This window comes from Chanodichthys erythropterus, chromosome 23 (genome assembly GCF_024489055.1).
Source record: "Chanodichthys erythropterus isolate Z2021 chromosome 23, ASM2448905v1, whole genome shotgun sequence".
Classification (NCBI taxonomy): Eukaryota; Metazoa; Chordata; class Actinopteri; order Cypriniformes; family Xenocyprididae; genus Chanodichthys; species Chanodichthys erythropterus.
In genome coordinates this window covers 502,064-522,683 of record NC_090243.1, presented here as the reverse complement: position 1 = coordinate 522,683, position 20,620 = coordinate 502,064, and the positions used below count along the sequence as shown (strand labels likewise).

General features: G+C 36.9%; 1 protein-coding gene across 1 annotated transcript in view; it reads right to left on the bottom strand.

Moving 5' to 3' along the window:
• The window catches only part of prpf4bb (pre-mRNA processing factor 4Bb), a 54,855-nt gene that overhangs the window by 8,390 nt on the left and 25,845 nt on the right, over nucleotides 1-20,620 (bottom strand). The window contains exons 3-9 of the mRNA XM_067377118.1: nucleotides 3,758-3,913; nucleotides 3,483-3,644; nucleotides 1,344-1,425; nucleotides 1,042-1,252; nucleotides 798-871; nucleotides 627-717; nucleotides 379-526 (exon numbers count right to left, since the gene is read on the bottom strand). Of these exons, the coding sequence (XP_067233219.1) occupies nucleotides 379-526; nucleotides 627-717; nucleotides 798-871; nucleotides 1,042-1,252; nucleotides 1,344-1,425; nucleotides 3,483-3,644; nucleotides 3,758-3,913 (924 nt within the window). The remainder of the gene's footprint in view (nucleotides 1-378; nucleotides 527-626; nucleotides 718-797; nucleotides 872-1,041; nucleotides 1,253-1,343; nucleotides 1,426-3,482; nucleotides 3,645-3,757; nucleotides 3,914-20,620) is intronic.

Below are 20,620 nucleotides of genomic sequence, written 5' to 3'. Positions count from 1 at the left end.
GGTACTGTACTAATTTAACTTTATCTGATTTACAACGAGCAGAAATCTGTAAGAAATGTTACAAACCATAGATAAAATAACTGCTGAAAGTGAGCCGTTATGTCAGATCATTCTTTCAATATGAAAAAATATTCCACCTTTAATAGTCAATCATATTTACAGTACAACCCATGTCAGTGAACTATGAGGGCAACAAAAAAAAAAAAAAAAAAAAGGAAAAACAAAATAATTGCTCAATCGTAATCGAGGTAAAATATTCAATTAATCAAGATTTTGATTTTAGGCCATAATCGTCCAGCCCTACAGCCCGTGTTAAAATATAAAAAAAAACACAAAAGCAAAGTCACAGAGATGGTCATTGTTTAGTAGGATACTTACATGAGTTCATTGTTTCGTATGATCTTGACTGCCACCTCCTGGCCAGCCCGGGCAGTGTCTCTAGCTCTGACCACATTACTGAACACACCCTGTCCAGTGTACCCATACACATCATACCGCTTTTCCAGTATCTCACCGATGTTCACACCTAAAAAGAGTTGTTTGTAATGAGTCATTCATGCACTTAAAATTTATTTCCTTTCTGAAAGTAGCAAGACTTTGGATTTAAAGACTTAAATAAGGCTTACGGTAGTATCCTTCTGCATCAGTCCAGTTGTCCCTGAGGTTGGGGTTCTCCTTAAAGTCTTTACCAATGCCTGCAGCCCTGAGTCTGGCACTCTGTGGAAAGGAGAGACACAGAAGTCAGGTCTCTCAAAATTAACCAGCTGAAAACTGGTTTAATCTCAGGATAAACTTACATCAAAATCTGCAGCAAACATGTCATCTGACTCTGTGAACATGTCAGGCGCTGAGGGCTTCTTTGGGTTGGCTCCTGCATAAAAGACAATAAATAGTTAGTCATTCATTAGCTTATAGATTCTTTGATATGTCATAATGAGAAAGACCACCCAGATTAAAAATTGTCCCTACAATCTGAAACATTTCCTGAAAACTTCAAGCAAGAACCCTGCTAATGTGCCAACTTCAGCCAGAGTACGCCACCTTCTTTCTCCTGAGCGATGAGGTTGTGCTTGGCCTTGATGTTGGCCTCAAAAGTGTTTACATTCTCTCGCTCGTATTCCTTCACGTCGGCCGCTACCCGTTCCAGGATGTCATCAGGGGAGGGTGAACGACTGCGGGTGCTACTCTGAGGACTGCTGGGCTCTGATGCCATGGAGCCCATATTACTGTCTTCATTTACTGCTTTATATTTCTATATCAAAACAGAACAGTTTTAGAATCAAATCATATCTCTCAGTAGAAGGAAGTTACATTGCCTCAGTAATATTGTTGTATTGCGTTACCTGTACGATTGCAAGCCGCTGTTGTCGTCGCTGCTCAATCAGAGCCTCTTCATCCTCCTCTTCTGCATCAAAATCTTCCATCCTAAACATATTTCCATCATTGCAACTTTAACATTACTATGTAACTTAGATTATTCTAAAAGCACTGCAAAGCACTGCAAATAACCATATTTCAAAAAAGGTTGTTACAATACAATATCAGACAAAAACAATTTGAACACTAAGAAATTGCTATTTTTTCACTACGGTTCAAAATATGGGAGTCAATAAGACTTTTTAAAATGTTTTTGAAAGTCAGTCTCTTGTGGATGCATTTTAAATAGAATACAATGAATAAATACAGTAATATTGCGAAATATCACAATTTAAAATAAATTCTGTTTTTTTTTTATTTTAAAATGTAATTTATTATCGTGATTGCAAAGGTAAATTCAGCAGTCTTCAGTGTTATGATCCTTCAGAAATCATGCTCATTTGGTGCTCAAGAAACTTTATCATCACTGTTGAAAACTGTTGTGCTGTTTAAAGAGGTCCTTATGCTTTCTTACATTTTCGATTCTCTTTAGTGTTTAATGTTGCTGTTTGATCATAAAAATGTCTGCAAAGTTACAAAGCAAGAAGTCCACTCCAAAGTGAGTTATCTTTATATAAGAAAGCACAGTTTCTGAAGTTCCTGAAATGCCTGGATTGTAGTCTTGAGTTTTCTTCCAGGAATGAAGGCATCACAATATACAATATTCCTCATTGAAATAATTCCCACCCAAGGCATATGCAAAAAAGGGGCTGGTTGAGTTGCATTAGTAGTGTGTTAAAACTTGTAATTATGGTAAGCGGCATGACATTTCCAAAACACATTTGAAGCGATTGACCAATCACAACACACTGGACCAGCTGACCCATTGTGCTTTATAAAGACAGGAACTTAACAGTGTTATTGACAGACTAGGAAGAGAGGTGCTGTAACAATGTTTTTTTGAATATTAAAGTACGAAAACCTATTTTAGTAGACCACAAAAACAAAATCAAGACTTTGTAAATGTGGTAAACAGTGATACTTAAAAAAAATAAATAAAAAAAAATAAAATAAAAAATAAATTATGCATGTCTTAAATACTTCTATTCATCAATGACATTAAAATTAGTCAAAATTGTCAGTAATGTCTTTTAAAAAAAAATCTTACTGAATTGTAGTGTAATTATTTTAAAAGTCAAATATTACATAAACAGAATGAATAAACAGCTTTCAAGTATTTCTCAGTTAAATAAAGATTGTTTTATGGTATAAGTAATTATTCAAGTAAACGGGTTAAATTTTCACAGCCACAGCCTATTTTGACAACATCTGAATTTTTCGATTCCAACTCCAAATCCACTTATCAATTCCGATTCTTATCGATTCCCAGTTTCGATTCCAATATGGTAAAAAAATGAAGTCAAACATTTAGATATCAAACATATTTATTCTGTCTTTTTGCAAAACATTCTGTCTCAGCTGATAAAAAATAAATGAATAAATAAATAAATAAATAAGCAGCCTAAAGAACTAATAAACTAGACTAATATAAATTTCAAACATTACTGAAGTCAATATATAGTCAGCAATACAATAACAACAAATAAGCAAATGCTGTCACTTTAAGACCTAAAGCACAGATCCAATATACTGTTATATATACACGTTTTCTGTTTTTCTTTTCTGTTTACGTTCACATTACCTTACATTTAAAACAACCCTGTAAAAGTGTTTACGAGGATATTGACAATTGTGTGTATTTGTCCATTCAAATGCAGGAAGACGCGAAAGAGAATTCAATTCAGTATTACACACTATATGAGAGGCTTTTTGTGCGCACAATGTGGATGTGCCCAGCATGAACAAAACAGTATGCAAGTTCCGAAACTGAGTTCTTTCACTGCTGCTTATGCTTGAATGGTTTAAAACCCACAATAAAATACGTACACAGGTATCGATAAGCGGAATCAACATTTTAATTTTATAAGTATCCAATTCCTGAATTGGAAACGATTTTCGATTCTTAACCCTACAACTCTGTTTTTCATTTTGTGATTTTTCAAACTTTTCTTGACATCACAGACAACACCAGTAGGCTTAAGCCTTAAAAAAGTACCATTACTCACACTTCTTCAGAGGAGGAGTCTTGGTCTGCTTTCATACCCTCTGACAGACTGCCTTTAAACTTGTCTTCATCTCGGCTCCGCCTCCTCCTCCTCCTCCTCTCACGATCTCTAGAAGTTGATCGTCGCAGTCTGGAACGGCCAAACCGATCCCTATCTGCAGACCTGCCAATACAGAACAGTACATTACAAAATTATCTTACAGCACTACTAGACTGGACTGGGTTTCACTGACAAAAAGTGTTCAGTTCAAGACAGTATTTCTCACTGTGTCTCACCTGCGTCTCAGGGGTGATCGACTTCGCCTTCTGGGGGAGGAGCGAGATTGTCTCCGTGGTGATACAGACCTACGTCTGAGTGGTGAGCGGCTCACTCTGCGCCGAGCTGGACTCGTTTCCCGCGATCTCCCAACTCCATCCACACGAGGACGCTTCCTAAGAGACATAATGCATTTGTCAGATCAGTTATTTTACATAGGTCATGTTGTTAACCAGGAATTATCAGGATACATATAAAACACCAATTCACCCTAAATAGTAAAATCTTGCCATCTATTATTCTGAGCCTAGGTTTATCACACAGGAAACCTGTTGCACTCTGGTAAACCTGAGCTACACCAACTCATAAATGCACTTCAACGATTTGACCTATAAAGATGATAACTGACAAGTTATCAAATTTGATAACTGACAAGCTATTCAAGACAAGAGCATGAATTTTAATTTAACCCCAGGTTGTTTCAGTGGACTTTTAATAGTGTACAAGACATTTTAGACTATAAAACTGCCAAAAAACAAAATTAGTTTTTTAATGAATGAAAGTAAATGTTTGGCTCCCTTAATGGCATGATCTACTCAAAAGGGAGATTCCCAGTGACTGGCCAGTCTTGCACCTTGATATCAAACCTAATAATAGTTCTGATCAGCTTTCAACAGTGCAAGGGTTCCACTTGCATTGAGACTAAAAATAGATGCACAAACTGTAAAATAGGGATGTGTGATACCACAATTTTTTGATCATGAACGATTAAAATGTCTCCACGACCTGCTTAGTAGTATCGTAGTACAGTGCATTTTTATCAGTTGAAGTTGTCCCAACCATAGACTATCCCAGCATACTGTACAACTCGACTAGGGCTGTCACTAACAATTATTTTGGTAATTGGGTAATTTACCAATTATTTTGACAATTATTTGAGTAAACAGATTTGTGATAAAAATAAAAAGTGCATTATGTTTTATAACCATAGGGCTGGATGATTAATGGAAAAGTAATCGAAACTGAAATTCAGAATCTCTAACCGTATAGCCACACGACTGCCCCGTTCAGTCAGTGGCATAAAAACAACACAGAGGTTCAACACATGGCGCGCGAGCGGTACGCCTTGCGTCTTCCCTAAACTTTGTCAGTTGTATTTGTTTTAAGGTTTACCAGTTTGGACATTCAAGCGATTTTAGACGATTGGATGTATATTATTCCGAGCTACCGTGCTTGCGCAGCTGCATTGTGGCACAAACACTCATACAAACAGTAGCTGCGCAAAACGTGAAGATTGCACGCATAGAGAAGAATGCAGAAACTAGTTGTCAGCGCTGTCCAGTTAAGTAGCTTAGAAACTCAAAACTTATAGCATATATTTTTCTACTTTTGAAGGAACCATTTACAACCCACAGCTTTACAATTAATAGAGAGATGGTATGACTAATTTACACACGCAATTTCTCTCATTACTTACTGGTACTGTGCTAATTTAAAGGGCATATTGCAGGTTAGAGCTTTAGTGATTCAATGTGTAGAAAAATAATGTATGAAATAGATTTTCTTGAAAAAACACGCATAAAAACGCTACATAGGCTTCTGGAATCGTTTTTTGAGATAAATTTTTACTTCCGCATCTGAAAAATGACTAATCGGACGTGACGTCACTGAAGGGAATGCGATCAATATAAACTATAGGAAAACAATGGATCGCAATGACAGTTCGGATGCTGAGGAAATTGTAAATGCTTATTTATACTCGTATAACTAATCACAGCCATACAATTAGCCTGCTGTGTGGTCAAGAGAGCAGGGATAGGCCAGAATTAGACAGAATAACGGTCAAAAGAGACAAATTGAGCTGTTGTGTGAGGATAAGCAGTGGAGAACAGGACAGAGACCGGTGTTAGCTTATATATAACGTTAACGACATGTGCTCAGATCACAATATTGTACAGATTATTATCATGAATCAGGCAATAGCAAAGCTATTGGTCATCTAGGAGTAGGCCTAACTGATTACTAATAACAGAAACGAATAAACTTTGATCAGGCGTATGTCACACGCGTTAATATCCGTCCACACTAACGTTACATGATATAGCCGTTTCTCATCACGACTGATTTGGTAGTTAGCAAATGTAATAATCAAACACAAAACTTAAAATGTGCACCGTAAGTCTTCATCTCTGACGGATCCGTGATCATGTCTCCCGCCGGCGGCCAAACATATAGTGTTAACTTACTGTATTTCATGTTATCCTTTATTCATTAATTCTGTGTTATGAGTTTATTCCGTGCCCATTCACTGACAGTGTGAGGATGTATATGACGCCGTGATTATGTAGTTTTGTGAACTTGAATGTATATATAAGTTTACATGGCATGAATGAAATCGGAGTATTTATACATTACCAGCACATAATTCAAAACTGTTTTGTGTAAGTGTGAGACTGTATGCATGTGTACATCATTTGTATTCATCAGTGTTGAAACTGATTCAAGTAAAAACGGTGAAGCAGCATAGCGTGTGTAAGTTTATTCATTATAATCATTTACAGAAGTATTACAATGTTGAACTCCCATCATATCGCCAGGATGATATTCCTCTAGTCTAAAATGAACGCGTTTTTCGACGCGGATGCAGAAGTGAAGTCCCATCTCTTCACCTGCACAAAACAAACCCCGGCACAGAAGATAGCAGCGTAGTTTTTCTTGTTAGTAAACCTCTGTAGTCGATGTCCTGACAGGCTGAAGTTTGTGCAACCTCCACAAACACAATAATTTACCATTACGATGATAAATAGAATACAAAAACTACCAAAAACATACTGATTCACGGCCGCTGAATCAACACAGAGCTCTGCGAACATCTCCCTGTAGTGACGTAAAGTGACGCGACGCTGAAAAAAAAGCGGTTTTTACAGAGACCGTCACTTTATCTACTAAATTAATGCCCTTATGTCCTGCAAAACATTTTTTAACCTTGCAGTATCTTTTTATATGGTATTTTTGTACAAGGTTATATATTCATCTCGAAAAAAATGTTAAACCTGCAATATGCACTTTAACGTTATCTGACTTACAAAAAGCAGAAATCTGTAAGAAATGTTATGAACCTTAGATGAAATAACTGCTGAAAGTGAGCTGTTATGTCTGATCACTCTTTCAAAAGAAAAAAATCTCACGTTTAAGTGTCACATATTTACAGTATAAACCTTGTCAGTGAACTATGAGGGAAAAAACAAACAAAATAATAGTTTATTAATCGTAATCGAGGTAAAATGTTCAATTAATCGAGGTTTTGATTTTAGGCCATAAACGTCCAGCCCTAATGCAGAGGGTGCCAAAGTTTTAGTGATTGTTGTTACACAGATAAAATCCTTAATACTGGCCAAACGTTTACTTAATATTTAATAATTGGCCACTTCTTTACGATGTAAATACTACAGCCAATTAGGGTTGCACGGTGTACCAGTACTACGGTAGTATCACGATACTAAAGCTTCAAAATACGGTGGATGCCATTGTATTTTTTAAATGGTAGTATCGTCAGTACCGTAAGGAATGTTGTATGTGAGGCAGGTACACTTCAATTGAACATGCGTGCCTGCAAAAACATTACAAGAGACTGCCGTTGACTGTCTGCTGTGCCCTGTGTAATAAATGCTCTGTAGAATTAGCGCCTTATTGTTTCCTGATGCTTCAGTTAATTTTGCAATGAGATAAAGTTGCACTTGCACGTTGTTGTTCGCAGTGTATTTTATCTGGAGAAAGGGTCTGGAGAAAGGGTCTGGAGAAAGGGTCTGGAGAAAATCTTTATATAAGAATGAATTCTCAGTTTTTCCGTTGCTCATTTGACCACTTCTGGAAAAGATTAAATAGTTTGTTTCTACAAACATCTTTGCAAACACGATTCAGACAAATGCAATTCCATTCATCAATAAGCTATAGCGGGTTTGCACTTGGTTCTTATCAATCATATCAATCGTGATTTTATAATTCTAAATGTATTATATGTTTTAATATACATACTGCTCTCCAGTCAGGGTTAGATATTTCAAGATAGGCTGGCAAAAATGCTCCTGATAGTTCGTGACAAGAGCAAGAGAGACGTTTTTGTTTTGTTTCTAAATGAATCCGTCATTTGCTTCGTTCCTGAATGAATCAGCCATTTTGAACGAATCGGTTGAATGATGCTTTGACTTAATCATTAACACTTGCTGCCACCTACTGGCGACTTTAGTCTCCCATCTAAAAGTAGGCCTATTCTATAATTTTTTACCATCAAAAGTAGGCCTATTCTATCATTTTTTACCATCTAAAAGTAGGTCTATTCTATCATTTTTTTCCACCAACATTTTTTTTCTATATTCAGATTTTTATATTTGAAACATTAATGTCATAACATTATTTGGGCAATTCCAGCATTATGGACATGACATTTGGAGTCAAATCTTGAAATATAAACGCTCAAAGAATGCATTTAATAGCAACATATAAAACAGTCTATTTATATATTCATAATGCCTTACTAAAGGAGTCCAGACATTAGAAAAATGTCAGTCTATACAATTGTTTTATATTTTAGATGAGGGAAATATACAGCGTTACGGATGTGACAAAAAAAAAAAAAAAAAAAATCACTAAGTTTTGGGTGACAACATATTTAAGAATTCTGCGAATTACATTGCACAAACCAAAAGTAAAACTGCCCACTGAATGAAGAAGGGTTGGCTCTCCACAGAGCATAAAATAATAATTTTATTTCATTTTTCGTGTTCGCATAAATGAGGAAAAAACAACGTTACGGATGTGACAGTTTTCCGTTACGGATGTGACCGGTCTGAAAGCGGCACATAAGACTGCTTTAAAACTGCTTTAAAATTTTCAGAGACCTCAAGCAGGCATTTAAACCACCAAATATTGAAATCTGGGATACCAGTATAAGACTGCACAATTTATCAACATTTTACTAAACTTAATACCAGGTCTTAAAAAAAAGAAAAAATTAAATCGTTCCACTCTGAGCAGAATCGGTATTTTAACGTTTCTGTTCCAGTGTTCCTTCTGTATTATAAACGTTCTGAAACTGGTTTGATTAGAAAAAATAAATGTTAATAACATTTTATGTTATTATTGAATAATTTTGGCCATGATTTCAGAAACAACACATTCCGGCGGATAGATCGCCTCTTATTTAACACAGACCAATGAATTTCTTATCGAAAAATGTTTTTCTCTTTTAGGTACAATTATTCTCTGAGTTTAAGTAAAATTTCTGAGACGTTCCAGAAAGATTCTAGCAGAGAGACAGCTGAAAGCGCATGCTGTTTTTTTATTTATTTTATTTTACAAAAGTACAATGGTTTGTTATTGTGAGCATACACAAATAAAAGTAGACCATTTGTGGTCTTGCACTAATCAATAGGCTATCGGTAAAAATGAGGGAAGTCCTGTTTTCAGTTGTTTCAGCTGTAATGAGGAAAAAAATCCACCAGAAAGTGCCGGCGCGCTCGTCGGCCAGAGGGATAAAATGTAGACAATTTAGTTTCATTTAAATAGTGGGCTATAGCCTAATATTATTATTATTTTTTTAAATTTCATCTGGTTGATTATGAAAATTGAATAGCATGACGGATGCGCATTGTTGGGAGACATGCAGCGGGTCAGACATGAGTTTGACCACTTCATTAAGTTTTGTTTTATAGTAAGTCTTTCTTTAAAGTGAATTTCGTTTTGTAGAAATTGTATCTTAATTCCAATCAATGTTTCATCAACCAATTGCCTATATTTAATAAAAATGGAAGAAAACCAAGAACGCCGGGTGTGGAATGGATTGAAGTGCTTAAACCTATGTTTCCGCTGCCTTTGAATAAGGCTGAAGCGATAGACGTCTTTTTTTAAATTTATTATTCTATTACTTTATTACATATCTTTATTACTTAATAGATAAGATATTTTTGGTCTAACAATATATTTTAGCTGGTCTAAATTCTAAGTTAGACAAATTTGCGTATAAAAGTTTCCCTTCTAGACAAGCGCGTAAATTGCTGTTTCGGCCGCAAATTTTCAGTAATTTCGATCGGTGCATCATGACAATTCATGTATAGTAAAAGAATAAAGAAATAACTCTAGACTTATTGGCTAGGCATGGAAAAGTAAGCTACTTCAGCCATCCCGGTAGCTGACCATTAGCAGAGCTGGCGATGGGGTAAATACGCTTAGTAATAGCCTAATAATAATAATAATAATAATAATAATAATAATAATAATAATGTCTCAGCAAAGACCAAACATATTTATTTGTCTCGGCACACGTCCGTTAACAGTAACAGCGCGTCAAGGCTTTCTGTTGTCTTGGCTACCTTACAAACAGGCGATGGAAACAACAGGGAATTTTTCCCCCTTTTGTAATTTAGCACTAGCCTATTTTCTATGATCTTCTGCTTTCATTTTTGGGCTTCAGTTGGATGCTTTATTTTCATCTATGCTGATATGTCGAACGCACACAAAACACCAGTGGGAAAAAAGCCAAATGCCAGGACCCGCCATTTTCAAAAAGCAGTGCACACAGCCTAGTGCTGTCCAAATATATATACATTTCGATATGTATCTATACTGAAATATCAAAAAGGATACCAATACTCCTTTCTTCAGAACCGATACACCGATGCCAGCTGCGCGTTCTCCCTCTCCTCTCTGACAGCGAGTTGAGACACACGCGCTCTTCTCATTCAATCGTCTCATGCTCTCCGGTTTAATAGTGTTGGTGTGACCGAGTCTGAATTTCGCATAATTATATTTCCCGCAGATTTCGCGCTCACACATAAAGCCGCCTTTGACATACAAGCGCCAAAATAAGCTCTTTTTCGTGGATTATTAATGTTCAAATGCACTCAGAAACAATATTACAATGCCCATGGCTCTGATGGGTATCAAAATAAAACCGTTCAAGAAGAACGTGTCTGTCAAATATTAAAGGGACTGTAGCCGAATAATCATGCCGCTCTCTATGTTGTTAATGTTCATCAAACAACAAAAAAGAAAAAAAAATCACTTACTGCTCTTGACTGCAACACCTGTGATTGATTTATCTGTATTCAATTTTACAATGAAGATTATCCAATGTTATTTTACATTTGACTACTTTAGTTTTAGTTTCTTTATTCAGTTTCTTACCTGATCACTAGCCCTACCTGAAAAAAAGAAAGCAGTCTATTTAATTTCTTTTTTTTTTTAATTTTTTCTTATTTTCTTACGGTTATTGTTTTTTTATTTAATTTACCATTTGAAATCAAGCAGACCAAGTAAAAAATGATTATTGCTTCAAACAATGGTATAAAGATATTAAACATTTGTCATAATCGTGCAGCCCTAGACCTATTTCTCACATTGACAAGCGTGTGCGTTGTTCAAGAATCAATTCATAGACCATGAGTTCTTACAGAACTGCTTGCTAAAATGCATTGACAAATATTAATGTTTATCATAAAGCAGTTTAAAATCGCATGTTTCCACAGAGTCAGGTGAACCGATGGACGTGCACTATTGTCAATCGCAATCATGTTTTGTCTAAATGATCACACGAATTTCGGCTAGTTTTAACAGTTTAAAGTGGAGTCTTGAGTCAAAATGATCTAACTTCATTTCAAGTCAAAATTATTGCAGTACTATTATTTTTATTTTGTCAGCTTGATCGTGCGGATTATGATAAATAGGCTATTAATTTTTTTAAACCAACAGGTTAAAACGCGACATCTGAGGGAAGTGCCCCATGGGACACAATGCTCTTCTATAAGTTGTACTGTATCATATAGGCCTACCTTTTGATGTTCATATTTCGTTCTGTAACTGGCAAGAGGAAGAGAACATCAGTTTATGTGCATCTGATCCGCTTGATCTGAGGCGCTGCAGTAGCTAATCTGTCACGCGCCATAGCTATTAAAGAGCGACATCTATTGTTTCAATTTTGTTATAAATCGACTGAATTTGAAAGTTAAACCCAAAAGGATTTAATATCATAGGTGTGATTGGCAAAGGACAAAAAAGCAGGAAACTATACGGTGCACTTACCATGGGGGCGGGGCTTTGTTATAGGGGAGTGGCTTATGGAGGGGCATGGCTTGCTTTTGCACTGTTTTTTTTATGATAAAGTTATGTAAAATAACTGCTCAGTGCTGCAAAACTCTGCTAATGCTAACTTAATTCTATATAAACTATTAGGGGTGTGACGAGACTGGTATCTCACGAGACGAGACAAGATGGCGAAATACACGACTAGAAAAAAATAGTCTGCAGGTGTATTTGAAATGTTTTAACTAATCTTATAATGAATGTCATTTCAGTTCTACTTTCTGAGTATGAGTTATCATATGCAGTAAAAGACAACAATACTCAAGTAATGTAAAAGGTTTTGCCACTAACTCAACTGACTAAATTCTCTTCTGTGTGATTTCAGTCTCTTCAGACCTTACTGTATATGATTTATGAGCTTCTACAACTTTTGACCTCCTAACTGAACTCCTTTCCACAAACTGATCAAAGAAATAAAAACAGTATAAATAAAAATGGTAACACTTTACAATAAGGTCTCATTTATTAACATTTAATGTATTAACCAACATCAACTAACAATGAGCAGTATATTTGCTACAGTATTTATTAACATGTTAATGTTAGTTAATAAAAATAGTCATTGTTAGTTCATGATAGTTCACAGTGCATTAACTAATGTTAACAAATGAAACCTTATTGATGAGAAATCGCACACAATTTAGTCCCGCTCGTCACACCCCTATAAACTATATAACAGCATAGGCCTATTGGTTACTAGCTAAACTGGACGGAGACACAGAGCGCCCTGTAACTCACTGACCTGCCTGCGTTCACAATTCACATGGTGCAGATGGGAGGGAGAACGGCTGACTACACAGTTTATGGGAATAAATTGTGTATATCCCTCAAAATTGTCACAAAAACTCACTAGTCTGTACACTGTCTGTCTGGTCTCTCTGTGCGTTGCTTTGCGAGATCATGTGGCGCGATTTTTTCCCCTCACTGCTGCACGAGTTTGCGTGAGAATATGGGGGTGTGGCGTGAGAGCGTGAGAATTGGGTCAATTGCGTGAGAGTTACCAGCCTTGCCGTTACTTTGCTAAATTAGCCCAGAATCGTTTAACATTAATGTTATGGAATCATGACAAAAAATGATCAATAGATTGGTTAAATTTTACTAGACCTGCATATAAAAATGAAAGACAATATATTGGATTTGCTTACATGAATCATCCGTGTTCACTGAAGCTGTTCACGTGAGTAGATGGTTGGGCGCGGTTGGGTGTGTGCGCATTCATAACGGTGCGCGTACACTTTGAACTTCAATCGTGACAAATGATTGGACTACGTGCGGAGTGACATGACGACATGAATCAGAGGCACAAAAAACGTTGACAGCGGTGAGCAGTCATTATGTTTACCAATACTCGACCCATCGCAACCGCCGCAACCCTAAAGTTATTTGCATAAATAATTGTTATATGACAAACTTAATCTTTAAAACGTTACGGATGTGACAGAGCACTGAAGCGTCCTGACCTCTTTATTCCCGCCCTTATAAATTCATCAGGCAGTGCTTTTATGACAAAATGAGTACAGTGTTTCCCATACATTGACTAGACTGTGGCGGCCCGCCACATTCTAATTTGTCCCGCCACAGTCTCAGAATGAAACGGAAATTAGGTTTGTCGCGATATATAAATTACCGTCTGATAATTGCGCTCTTTTATATGGCAAAAGTGGGAGACATAGAGCAAAATAAGTAGACTAGCACCAATTAAGTTTTCGTGCACTATATTCAAAGTCATCTGAAGCCATTCCATAGCTTCATGTGAGGGACAGAAGAAATATACATCGATAAGTTCACGGTCAGAAACTCGTCTTCCCTCCGTTACAGCTGTCAATCATTCAGCACTCAAACAGCGCGTCACGTTCTGTAACGACAGTCAGCACGGTTAAACTCTCCAATATGATATACTCCCAATATAATACTTGATATGTATATAAAGAGCTGTGGATTTGCATAAAATGACTTTCTTGCTGGAGTTTATTGCTGTTTCTGAACGATGTCATCATACTGGCTACAGGATGTCTGTTAGATCGCACAACACAAGGACTATGAATTCGTGTCACACGCACAATAACTGGAATTTAAAAATGAAAGAACCATATGATTAATAAACTGTTAGATACAGTCAGATGTAACACAGGGATTCTCTTTGTACCGTGAACTTTTCAATGCGCAGACAACTGCGCGCTCTGACTCGATATTGCTTCAAGCGCATCATTCTGCACCCGGGATGTGCATTAGCGGTTTTTTGCTGCTGTTTTGAAGCGTTTCATATTATCATGGTTTTGCATACTGAAAGATTATTAATAGCCTATTTTGTTCTGTCGTATCTATAGCTTGTTGCCCCATTAAAAAGCTGTACAATACATTAAAAGGCGCTTATTTTAAATGTTACATTAATATAAATACATTTAATTATTTACATATAAATCTAATATAAATAGTGTTTTTCATTTCAGAATACAAATAGTAATTTTAAACTTTTTATTAACATTTGGATTTATAAAATTACTGTGCAAAGTTTTTAGGCTAGAATATTTTTTTGCTGCTGAATTATATACTCGCCTAGTTTACTTATTTATTGCTCAGCTTATGAATATATTTTTATTCATTTGTTATTTTTCTCTATAATGAGATGGTGTGTTTAGTGCATTCTGGATTGGTTAACAAATCAAAGATACAGGCTCCCACTAATAAATTAATTCAACAAAGGTAACCTCTTTTGCTACATATTTTTAATGGTTTAAATGTGTGCTCTATCATTTAGCCTACTATATGTTGTGTACATGACTAATGTGCCCTACCATCACCAATAAATAAATTACTTTTAGAGCACAAAATTGTTTACAAGAGAACAAAATTCTTTATTGATCTAGTCACGTAATTTTGCTCTCAGAATACACCAGATTTATGCATTTAAATTTAAAATGTACAAAATTTTCCTCCGGGGGGGGCCTGCCCCCGGACCCCCCTAGTAGGGGTGGTTAATCTGTCTGATTTCCCGATTCGATTCGATTACGATTATTGAAGTCCCGATTCGATTACAGTCGATTTTCGATTATTAACGATTCTCGATTAGCGATTATTGATTTTCCATTTCACAACAGTAAACGAAAATACACTACAAAGTGATTGCAGTATTAAAAAAAAAGTCAGCTACTGAATTACTTAACTCTTTCATTGAGTAACAACAACTCAAAGCACTTTCTGTGTCTTGTAGTTATAACTTCAGAATTATTTGTATGTAGCTTATGTTCTGTAGAACACAGAAATGAATACATCACATTGTGTTGTGACTCATCAAGTTGAACTAAACAATAACAAATAAATGAAAGGCTTATTTCCTTTAGGAAGTAGATCAGAACCAACATACTGTAGAAATTGGACAATTTTCTTCTAGAAAGACAATGTGTTCAGGTGGAGGAAGACTGCAGGTTGCAGTCGAAACATGTCAAGGTAAAGAAAAAGTTTCGGTGGTTTAAATCGGCGCTTGTGACTTAAAGTCGAGTGCTTTTACTGTAATTTAGGCAAGCGCGCTCATAATAGAAGCGATTGAGAGCGCGGCTCATGGTTGCATAGCAACGACAGACGCCACTGGAGCGAAAGCGCATTGGAAAGGAGAATGCGGCGCGGACGCGATATGTGAATGCCCCTTAGAACGGCGACTTTTTCTTTGCATATCAGACAGGTAGCAACTAGAGAATAAGAATAAGAATAATTTAGCGGGCCGGATTATGTTTTATTTTTGAGATCAGTTGCGGGCCGGCAGTTTGAGACCACTGATCTAACGTCTTTGCTGCTTACTTGGCGGCCACGGCCAGTGCAGCTGGCATCCAACTTAAAGGTGCATTGCTGCCCCCTACAGTACTGGAGTGTGAAACAGATTAGTGGGGGAAAAAAACAGATGATGACTGCGTGCGTGGCGGTGGGTGGTGGGCCGGCCCGCCGGCCGTCCTGGAGTACCGGCCGTTCTGTGATTCTCCAGATCACACAGATGGCCAGTCCGCCCCTGGCTGGGTGGATCGGTTGGTTGCTCGTTCCTGGTTCTTCCATTTTACACACCTGCTCTGGCTGCCGTTACACGCGCTTGCTAACTGGAACTGGGCGCGTTCGTGACGTTCAACTCCCGGTATAACATTTTTTACAAAATAAAATAATGCAAAAAAATAAATAAATAAATAAATAAAAAAATCGATTTTTGAAAATTTAACAATCGATTCATACTCGTCCATAACATACTCGTGATTAATCAATAATCGATTTTTTTCACCACCCCTACCCCCTAGAAGAACCGATGTCCACCCACCACAGTCTCACAAAATCCTGTGGGAAACACTGGAGTATTTATTTCTCAGGCATGCCTCCATCTTTCTACACAATGCTTACTGTTAAAATAAAGTTTAAAAAAGGGTGGTCCTTGATCCCTTTTTTGAAAGCATGAAATATGGTTGGTTGAAAAAAGGGTGGTCCTTGATCCCTTTTTTGAAAGCATGAAATATGGTTGGTTGAAAATTTCATTTAAGCATTGTTGCTTACCTCATATATTGTGGATCAGGGTTTATGCAGGTTTTAGTAAGTCAAATTTAAGACCTTTTTAAGACAATTTAAGACCATAAAGACTGAAATTTAAGACCTACACGATGCATTACCAAAAAATATTCAAATCAAAGAAATTCTGAAAAAAAAAAAAAAAATCATTTTATTTCAATGAATTCAGTCATTGAAAAAGCATTTACTTAGTTTACAGATAAAGCAATCACATTAGTAACCTTCCACACACATCAATGTGCCAAATGCCCAAAACCTTAGGTCCAAAATGAAAATAGGCTAAAACAAACTTGCCCTCAAATAGAATAGATTTCATCTCATTATTTATTTACATTATAAAACAGCATATTAATAGCCTAATAAAGATTGAACAGGCTACTCCAACCCATGTACCAACCAATGTAGCACACACACACACACCTACACACACACACCAGATAATCCATTTTAGATAGATACTCTAATTATCCCGAAGTAAGTATCTATCTAACATGGATTATCTGATATATGTATGTATGTATGTATGCATGTATGTGCGTGCGTGCGTGCGTGCGTGCGTGAGCCCAGGTACCTCGACTTAACAATTTCATTGTTCCAGAACAATGGTCCTGGTGGTCTGATTTTGGCTTTCATTGAACGTTACGACATACGGCCCGGTAAGAGTACGAATCAATTCCCTCTTTATAAACTCCCCCAATCCAAATCTCGCCATAAGCGATCTTGTTGGGCCCGCAAGAGAACGGCTTCGCGATTACTGAATCAGGGAACATCACTTGGAAGAGATCGCTAATCTCACTGTTGCTATTAAATGAGTGGTGTTTGTTTAGTCACCGTGTGTAGTATACAAATCACCTCGGCTTTCGATGTGTCAGTCGCTCCAAAAGTACCCCGAAGGTTGTTCGACGGAGCTGTGATGATATTGCGCTGGAGACCGGAGGGACCAGGCATTGAGGAGGACGACGGCAGAAGGATTTTGCGGCTAGCTTGTGTTTCTTCGCTCTGGCGTGTGACTCCAGCGCCTTTACACCGCTTCACACCCAGACTCTCTAACTTAATTTTTTTTTTTTTTTTTTTCTTCAAAGTTTGCAGTGAGCCTCGTACCTGGAGCTGGGTACCGCTTGTAACCAACAGCAGAAATCGCTGTGATCTAGCCATGTCTCGTTGAAATTACACTTTCCCATTTTCCACACGTAGCCGAACTTTAACAAACTCTGAGGAGACGCAGACGTATTTCGCGGGCAAGTATTGCATTTATCACGGGATTTGTAGTTTTATCACCGCGTATACCAACACCAATATACCCAGAAAGAACTACGACTCGCTAATTTTATGCTACTTTGTAATAACTTTCAGCAGGTAGCGTTTCTGGAAATGGGTAAAAAAATTTAAGACCTGACTAAATGAAATTTAAGACCTCGGATGAAAATCTGCCCGTTTTTAAGACTTTTTAAGGCCTTAAATTTAAAGTTCAGAATTTTAGACTTTTTAAGACCCCGCGGAAACCCTGTGGATAAACATGGCAATTTTCTTAAAATTTCTGTTAGAGCACATTAATACAGTATAATACAGGCCTAAATGGATAATTTAGGGTTTTGTTCTTTTGGTAAAAACTTTTTTTTTCATGGTAAAGATGACATTTGCGTGGAATTGCCCATTTATGCAATTGTAATTGAAGTGTAAATGCATAAATGCTACATCGTAATGTCCGTTCATACAGCTTCTGTGCAGTGCTAAGATGAATTTTGTTTACAATGATTCATTTGATTGGTAATAAAAGCCTGTTATTCAATCTCATTAATGAAGTATTCAGAGAAAAATCTGGTCTGTTTTCATGTTTTTATGAAAGTTTGGTTCATTTTGTATACTGCATGGTATTGCATTTTTATGGTATCATGACAATCCTACAGCCACTGTAATTTCTTAAACAAGAATATGTGGACATCAAAACATGCAAACAGAGTCAGGGTTTAAACTTATTTTGAAATCATGATAAACAGTTTGCATATTTAGAATCATATGTATTCTCCTGTGTTTGCTTAGGTTTATAAGTGATTTACATTACAATCATTGCATTCCCAGATGAACGTTATAAGCAACCAAAACTCACAGAATATGCAGAAATTGAGTTTAACCATGCTGCTGAGAAACTCCACTCATTTAAAAAAAAAGTGCAAAATTTCATATGAAACACAAAGCATGTCAGACGTTACGCATTCCCAAATGCACGTTATTGGAAACCCCAAAAAACAACATGTGCTAAGATCGAGTTGCAAAGCTTCTATGAATGGAGCTGCTCTGAGATGGAAGAAACGCGTAACCTGCACGCATGTAAATAATTAAAGTGTAGCACTTCACCCACAACGAATGTATTTATTTAAAGGAATCACAGCCTTAGTGATTACACAACTGCACCAGGGCTGGACGATTATGACCTAAAATCAAAACCTTGATTAATTGAACATTTTACCTCAATTATGATTAATGATTATTAGTTTCTGGGTTGCAGTTTTTTTTTTTTTAGTTCACTTACAAGGTTTGTTCTGTAAATATGCTTGACTATTAAAAAGGTGAGATTTTTTCCTAATGAAAGAGTGATCTGACATGACAATTTCAGCAGTTATTTTATCTATGGTTCGTAACATTTCTTACAGATTTCTGCTCATTGTAAATCAGATAAAGATAAATTAGCATCATACGTAATGACAGCGACTGCGTGTGTGAATTAGTCATACCATCTCTCTATTAAATATGAAGCTGTGGTTTGTAAATAGTTACTTCAAAAGCAGAAAAATATATAATAACTTTTGAGTTTCTAAGCTACTTCAGTGATAAATCACAGGACAGCACTGACAACTAGTTTCTGTTCCTCAGTGCGTGCGATCTTCACGTTTTGTGCAGCTACTGTTTGTATGAGTGTTCATGCCACAATGCAGCTACATAAGCACGGTAGCTCGATATAATACACATCCGATTGTCTAAATCTCTTGAATGTCCAAACTGGCAAACCTTAAAGGTGCTAAAGAGGAGGTTTTGTTTTATACATTTTTGCAATATTACTTGAAACTGTCTTTACTAACTGATAAAAGACTATTTATTAGGTGCACTGAAAGGAATAATATTAATATACATCATCTGTGCATGAGGTAGGGCCTTAAAAACATCAGCCAATCGTTTACACGATGATTGGCCCTCTGGCTTGTCAATCACTGCCATTACGTTCCTTGTGAAAGACGTACGCGGACTGGCCCACTGGCTTGTCAATCACTGCCAAGATGTTCCTTGTGCGAGACGTGCGAGATGTGCACGGCTGCGCGCTCCAGTAACTTTCCACACTCCACAGGCGCCGCATGCAATGTTTTTGTCAGGAGACAGGAGTAACAACTGCAGTTTATGAGTTACCTGCGGTGAGTCCGACATAATGAATACACTAACACGACACAGCGAATGCCGGTGGTAAACACTCGTGTTCCAATACTCGTGCACGAGTTTTGGGAGGCGTTCCCTCAAAACGAGCTGTGAAGGAGGGGGGTTGTTCTTACGCATGCGCTGATTTCAAAAACTCACTAACAGTCTTTGATTTCTCAGTCGACGAAAAGATCCTCTTTAGCACCTTTAAAATACATACAACTGACAAAGTTTAGTGAAGACAAGGCTGACTGCTCGCGCACAGTCTCTGAATTTCGGTTTTGATTACTTTTCGAATTAATCGTCCAGCCCTAAACAGCACTATGTAATATTATCATTTCTAAATGGTTTTAATACATCATGCAGCCTTAAAAAAAGTCTAATAATGCAGTTCATGGATTCTCATCCATGGAATGCACCACTTCCGGTATTTTGCCGGTTACTTGACATGGGCAAATTGCAATCGAGGATTTTTAAAAATGGAGTACTCAAATTGAATCAAGGAATCGTTACAGCCCTCAACTCAACATACATTCACATCACGTTAACGAAGAGGTAGGCTTACGCTCATGTGATGCAGTTATTCACAATCATAAGAGTTTATTTTTGCAAACATTTTCAAGCCTTGCCGGACCGGTTAAACATTTTATTCGCAAGCTGTTCTGACATGCACTTTTTCTGAGCACGCACAACCAAAGCGTGCACACTAAAAGCCTGTCAAACAACACTTGAGTACTAGTTAGCTTTCCTTCTTATTGGGCTTAAACTGTCAAAAAAGGGGTGTAAGAAAATAGATACGTGAA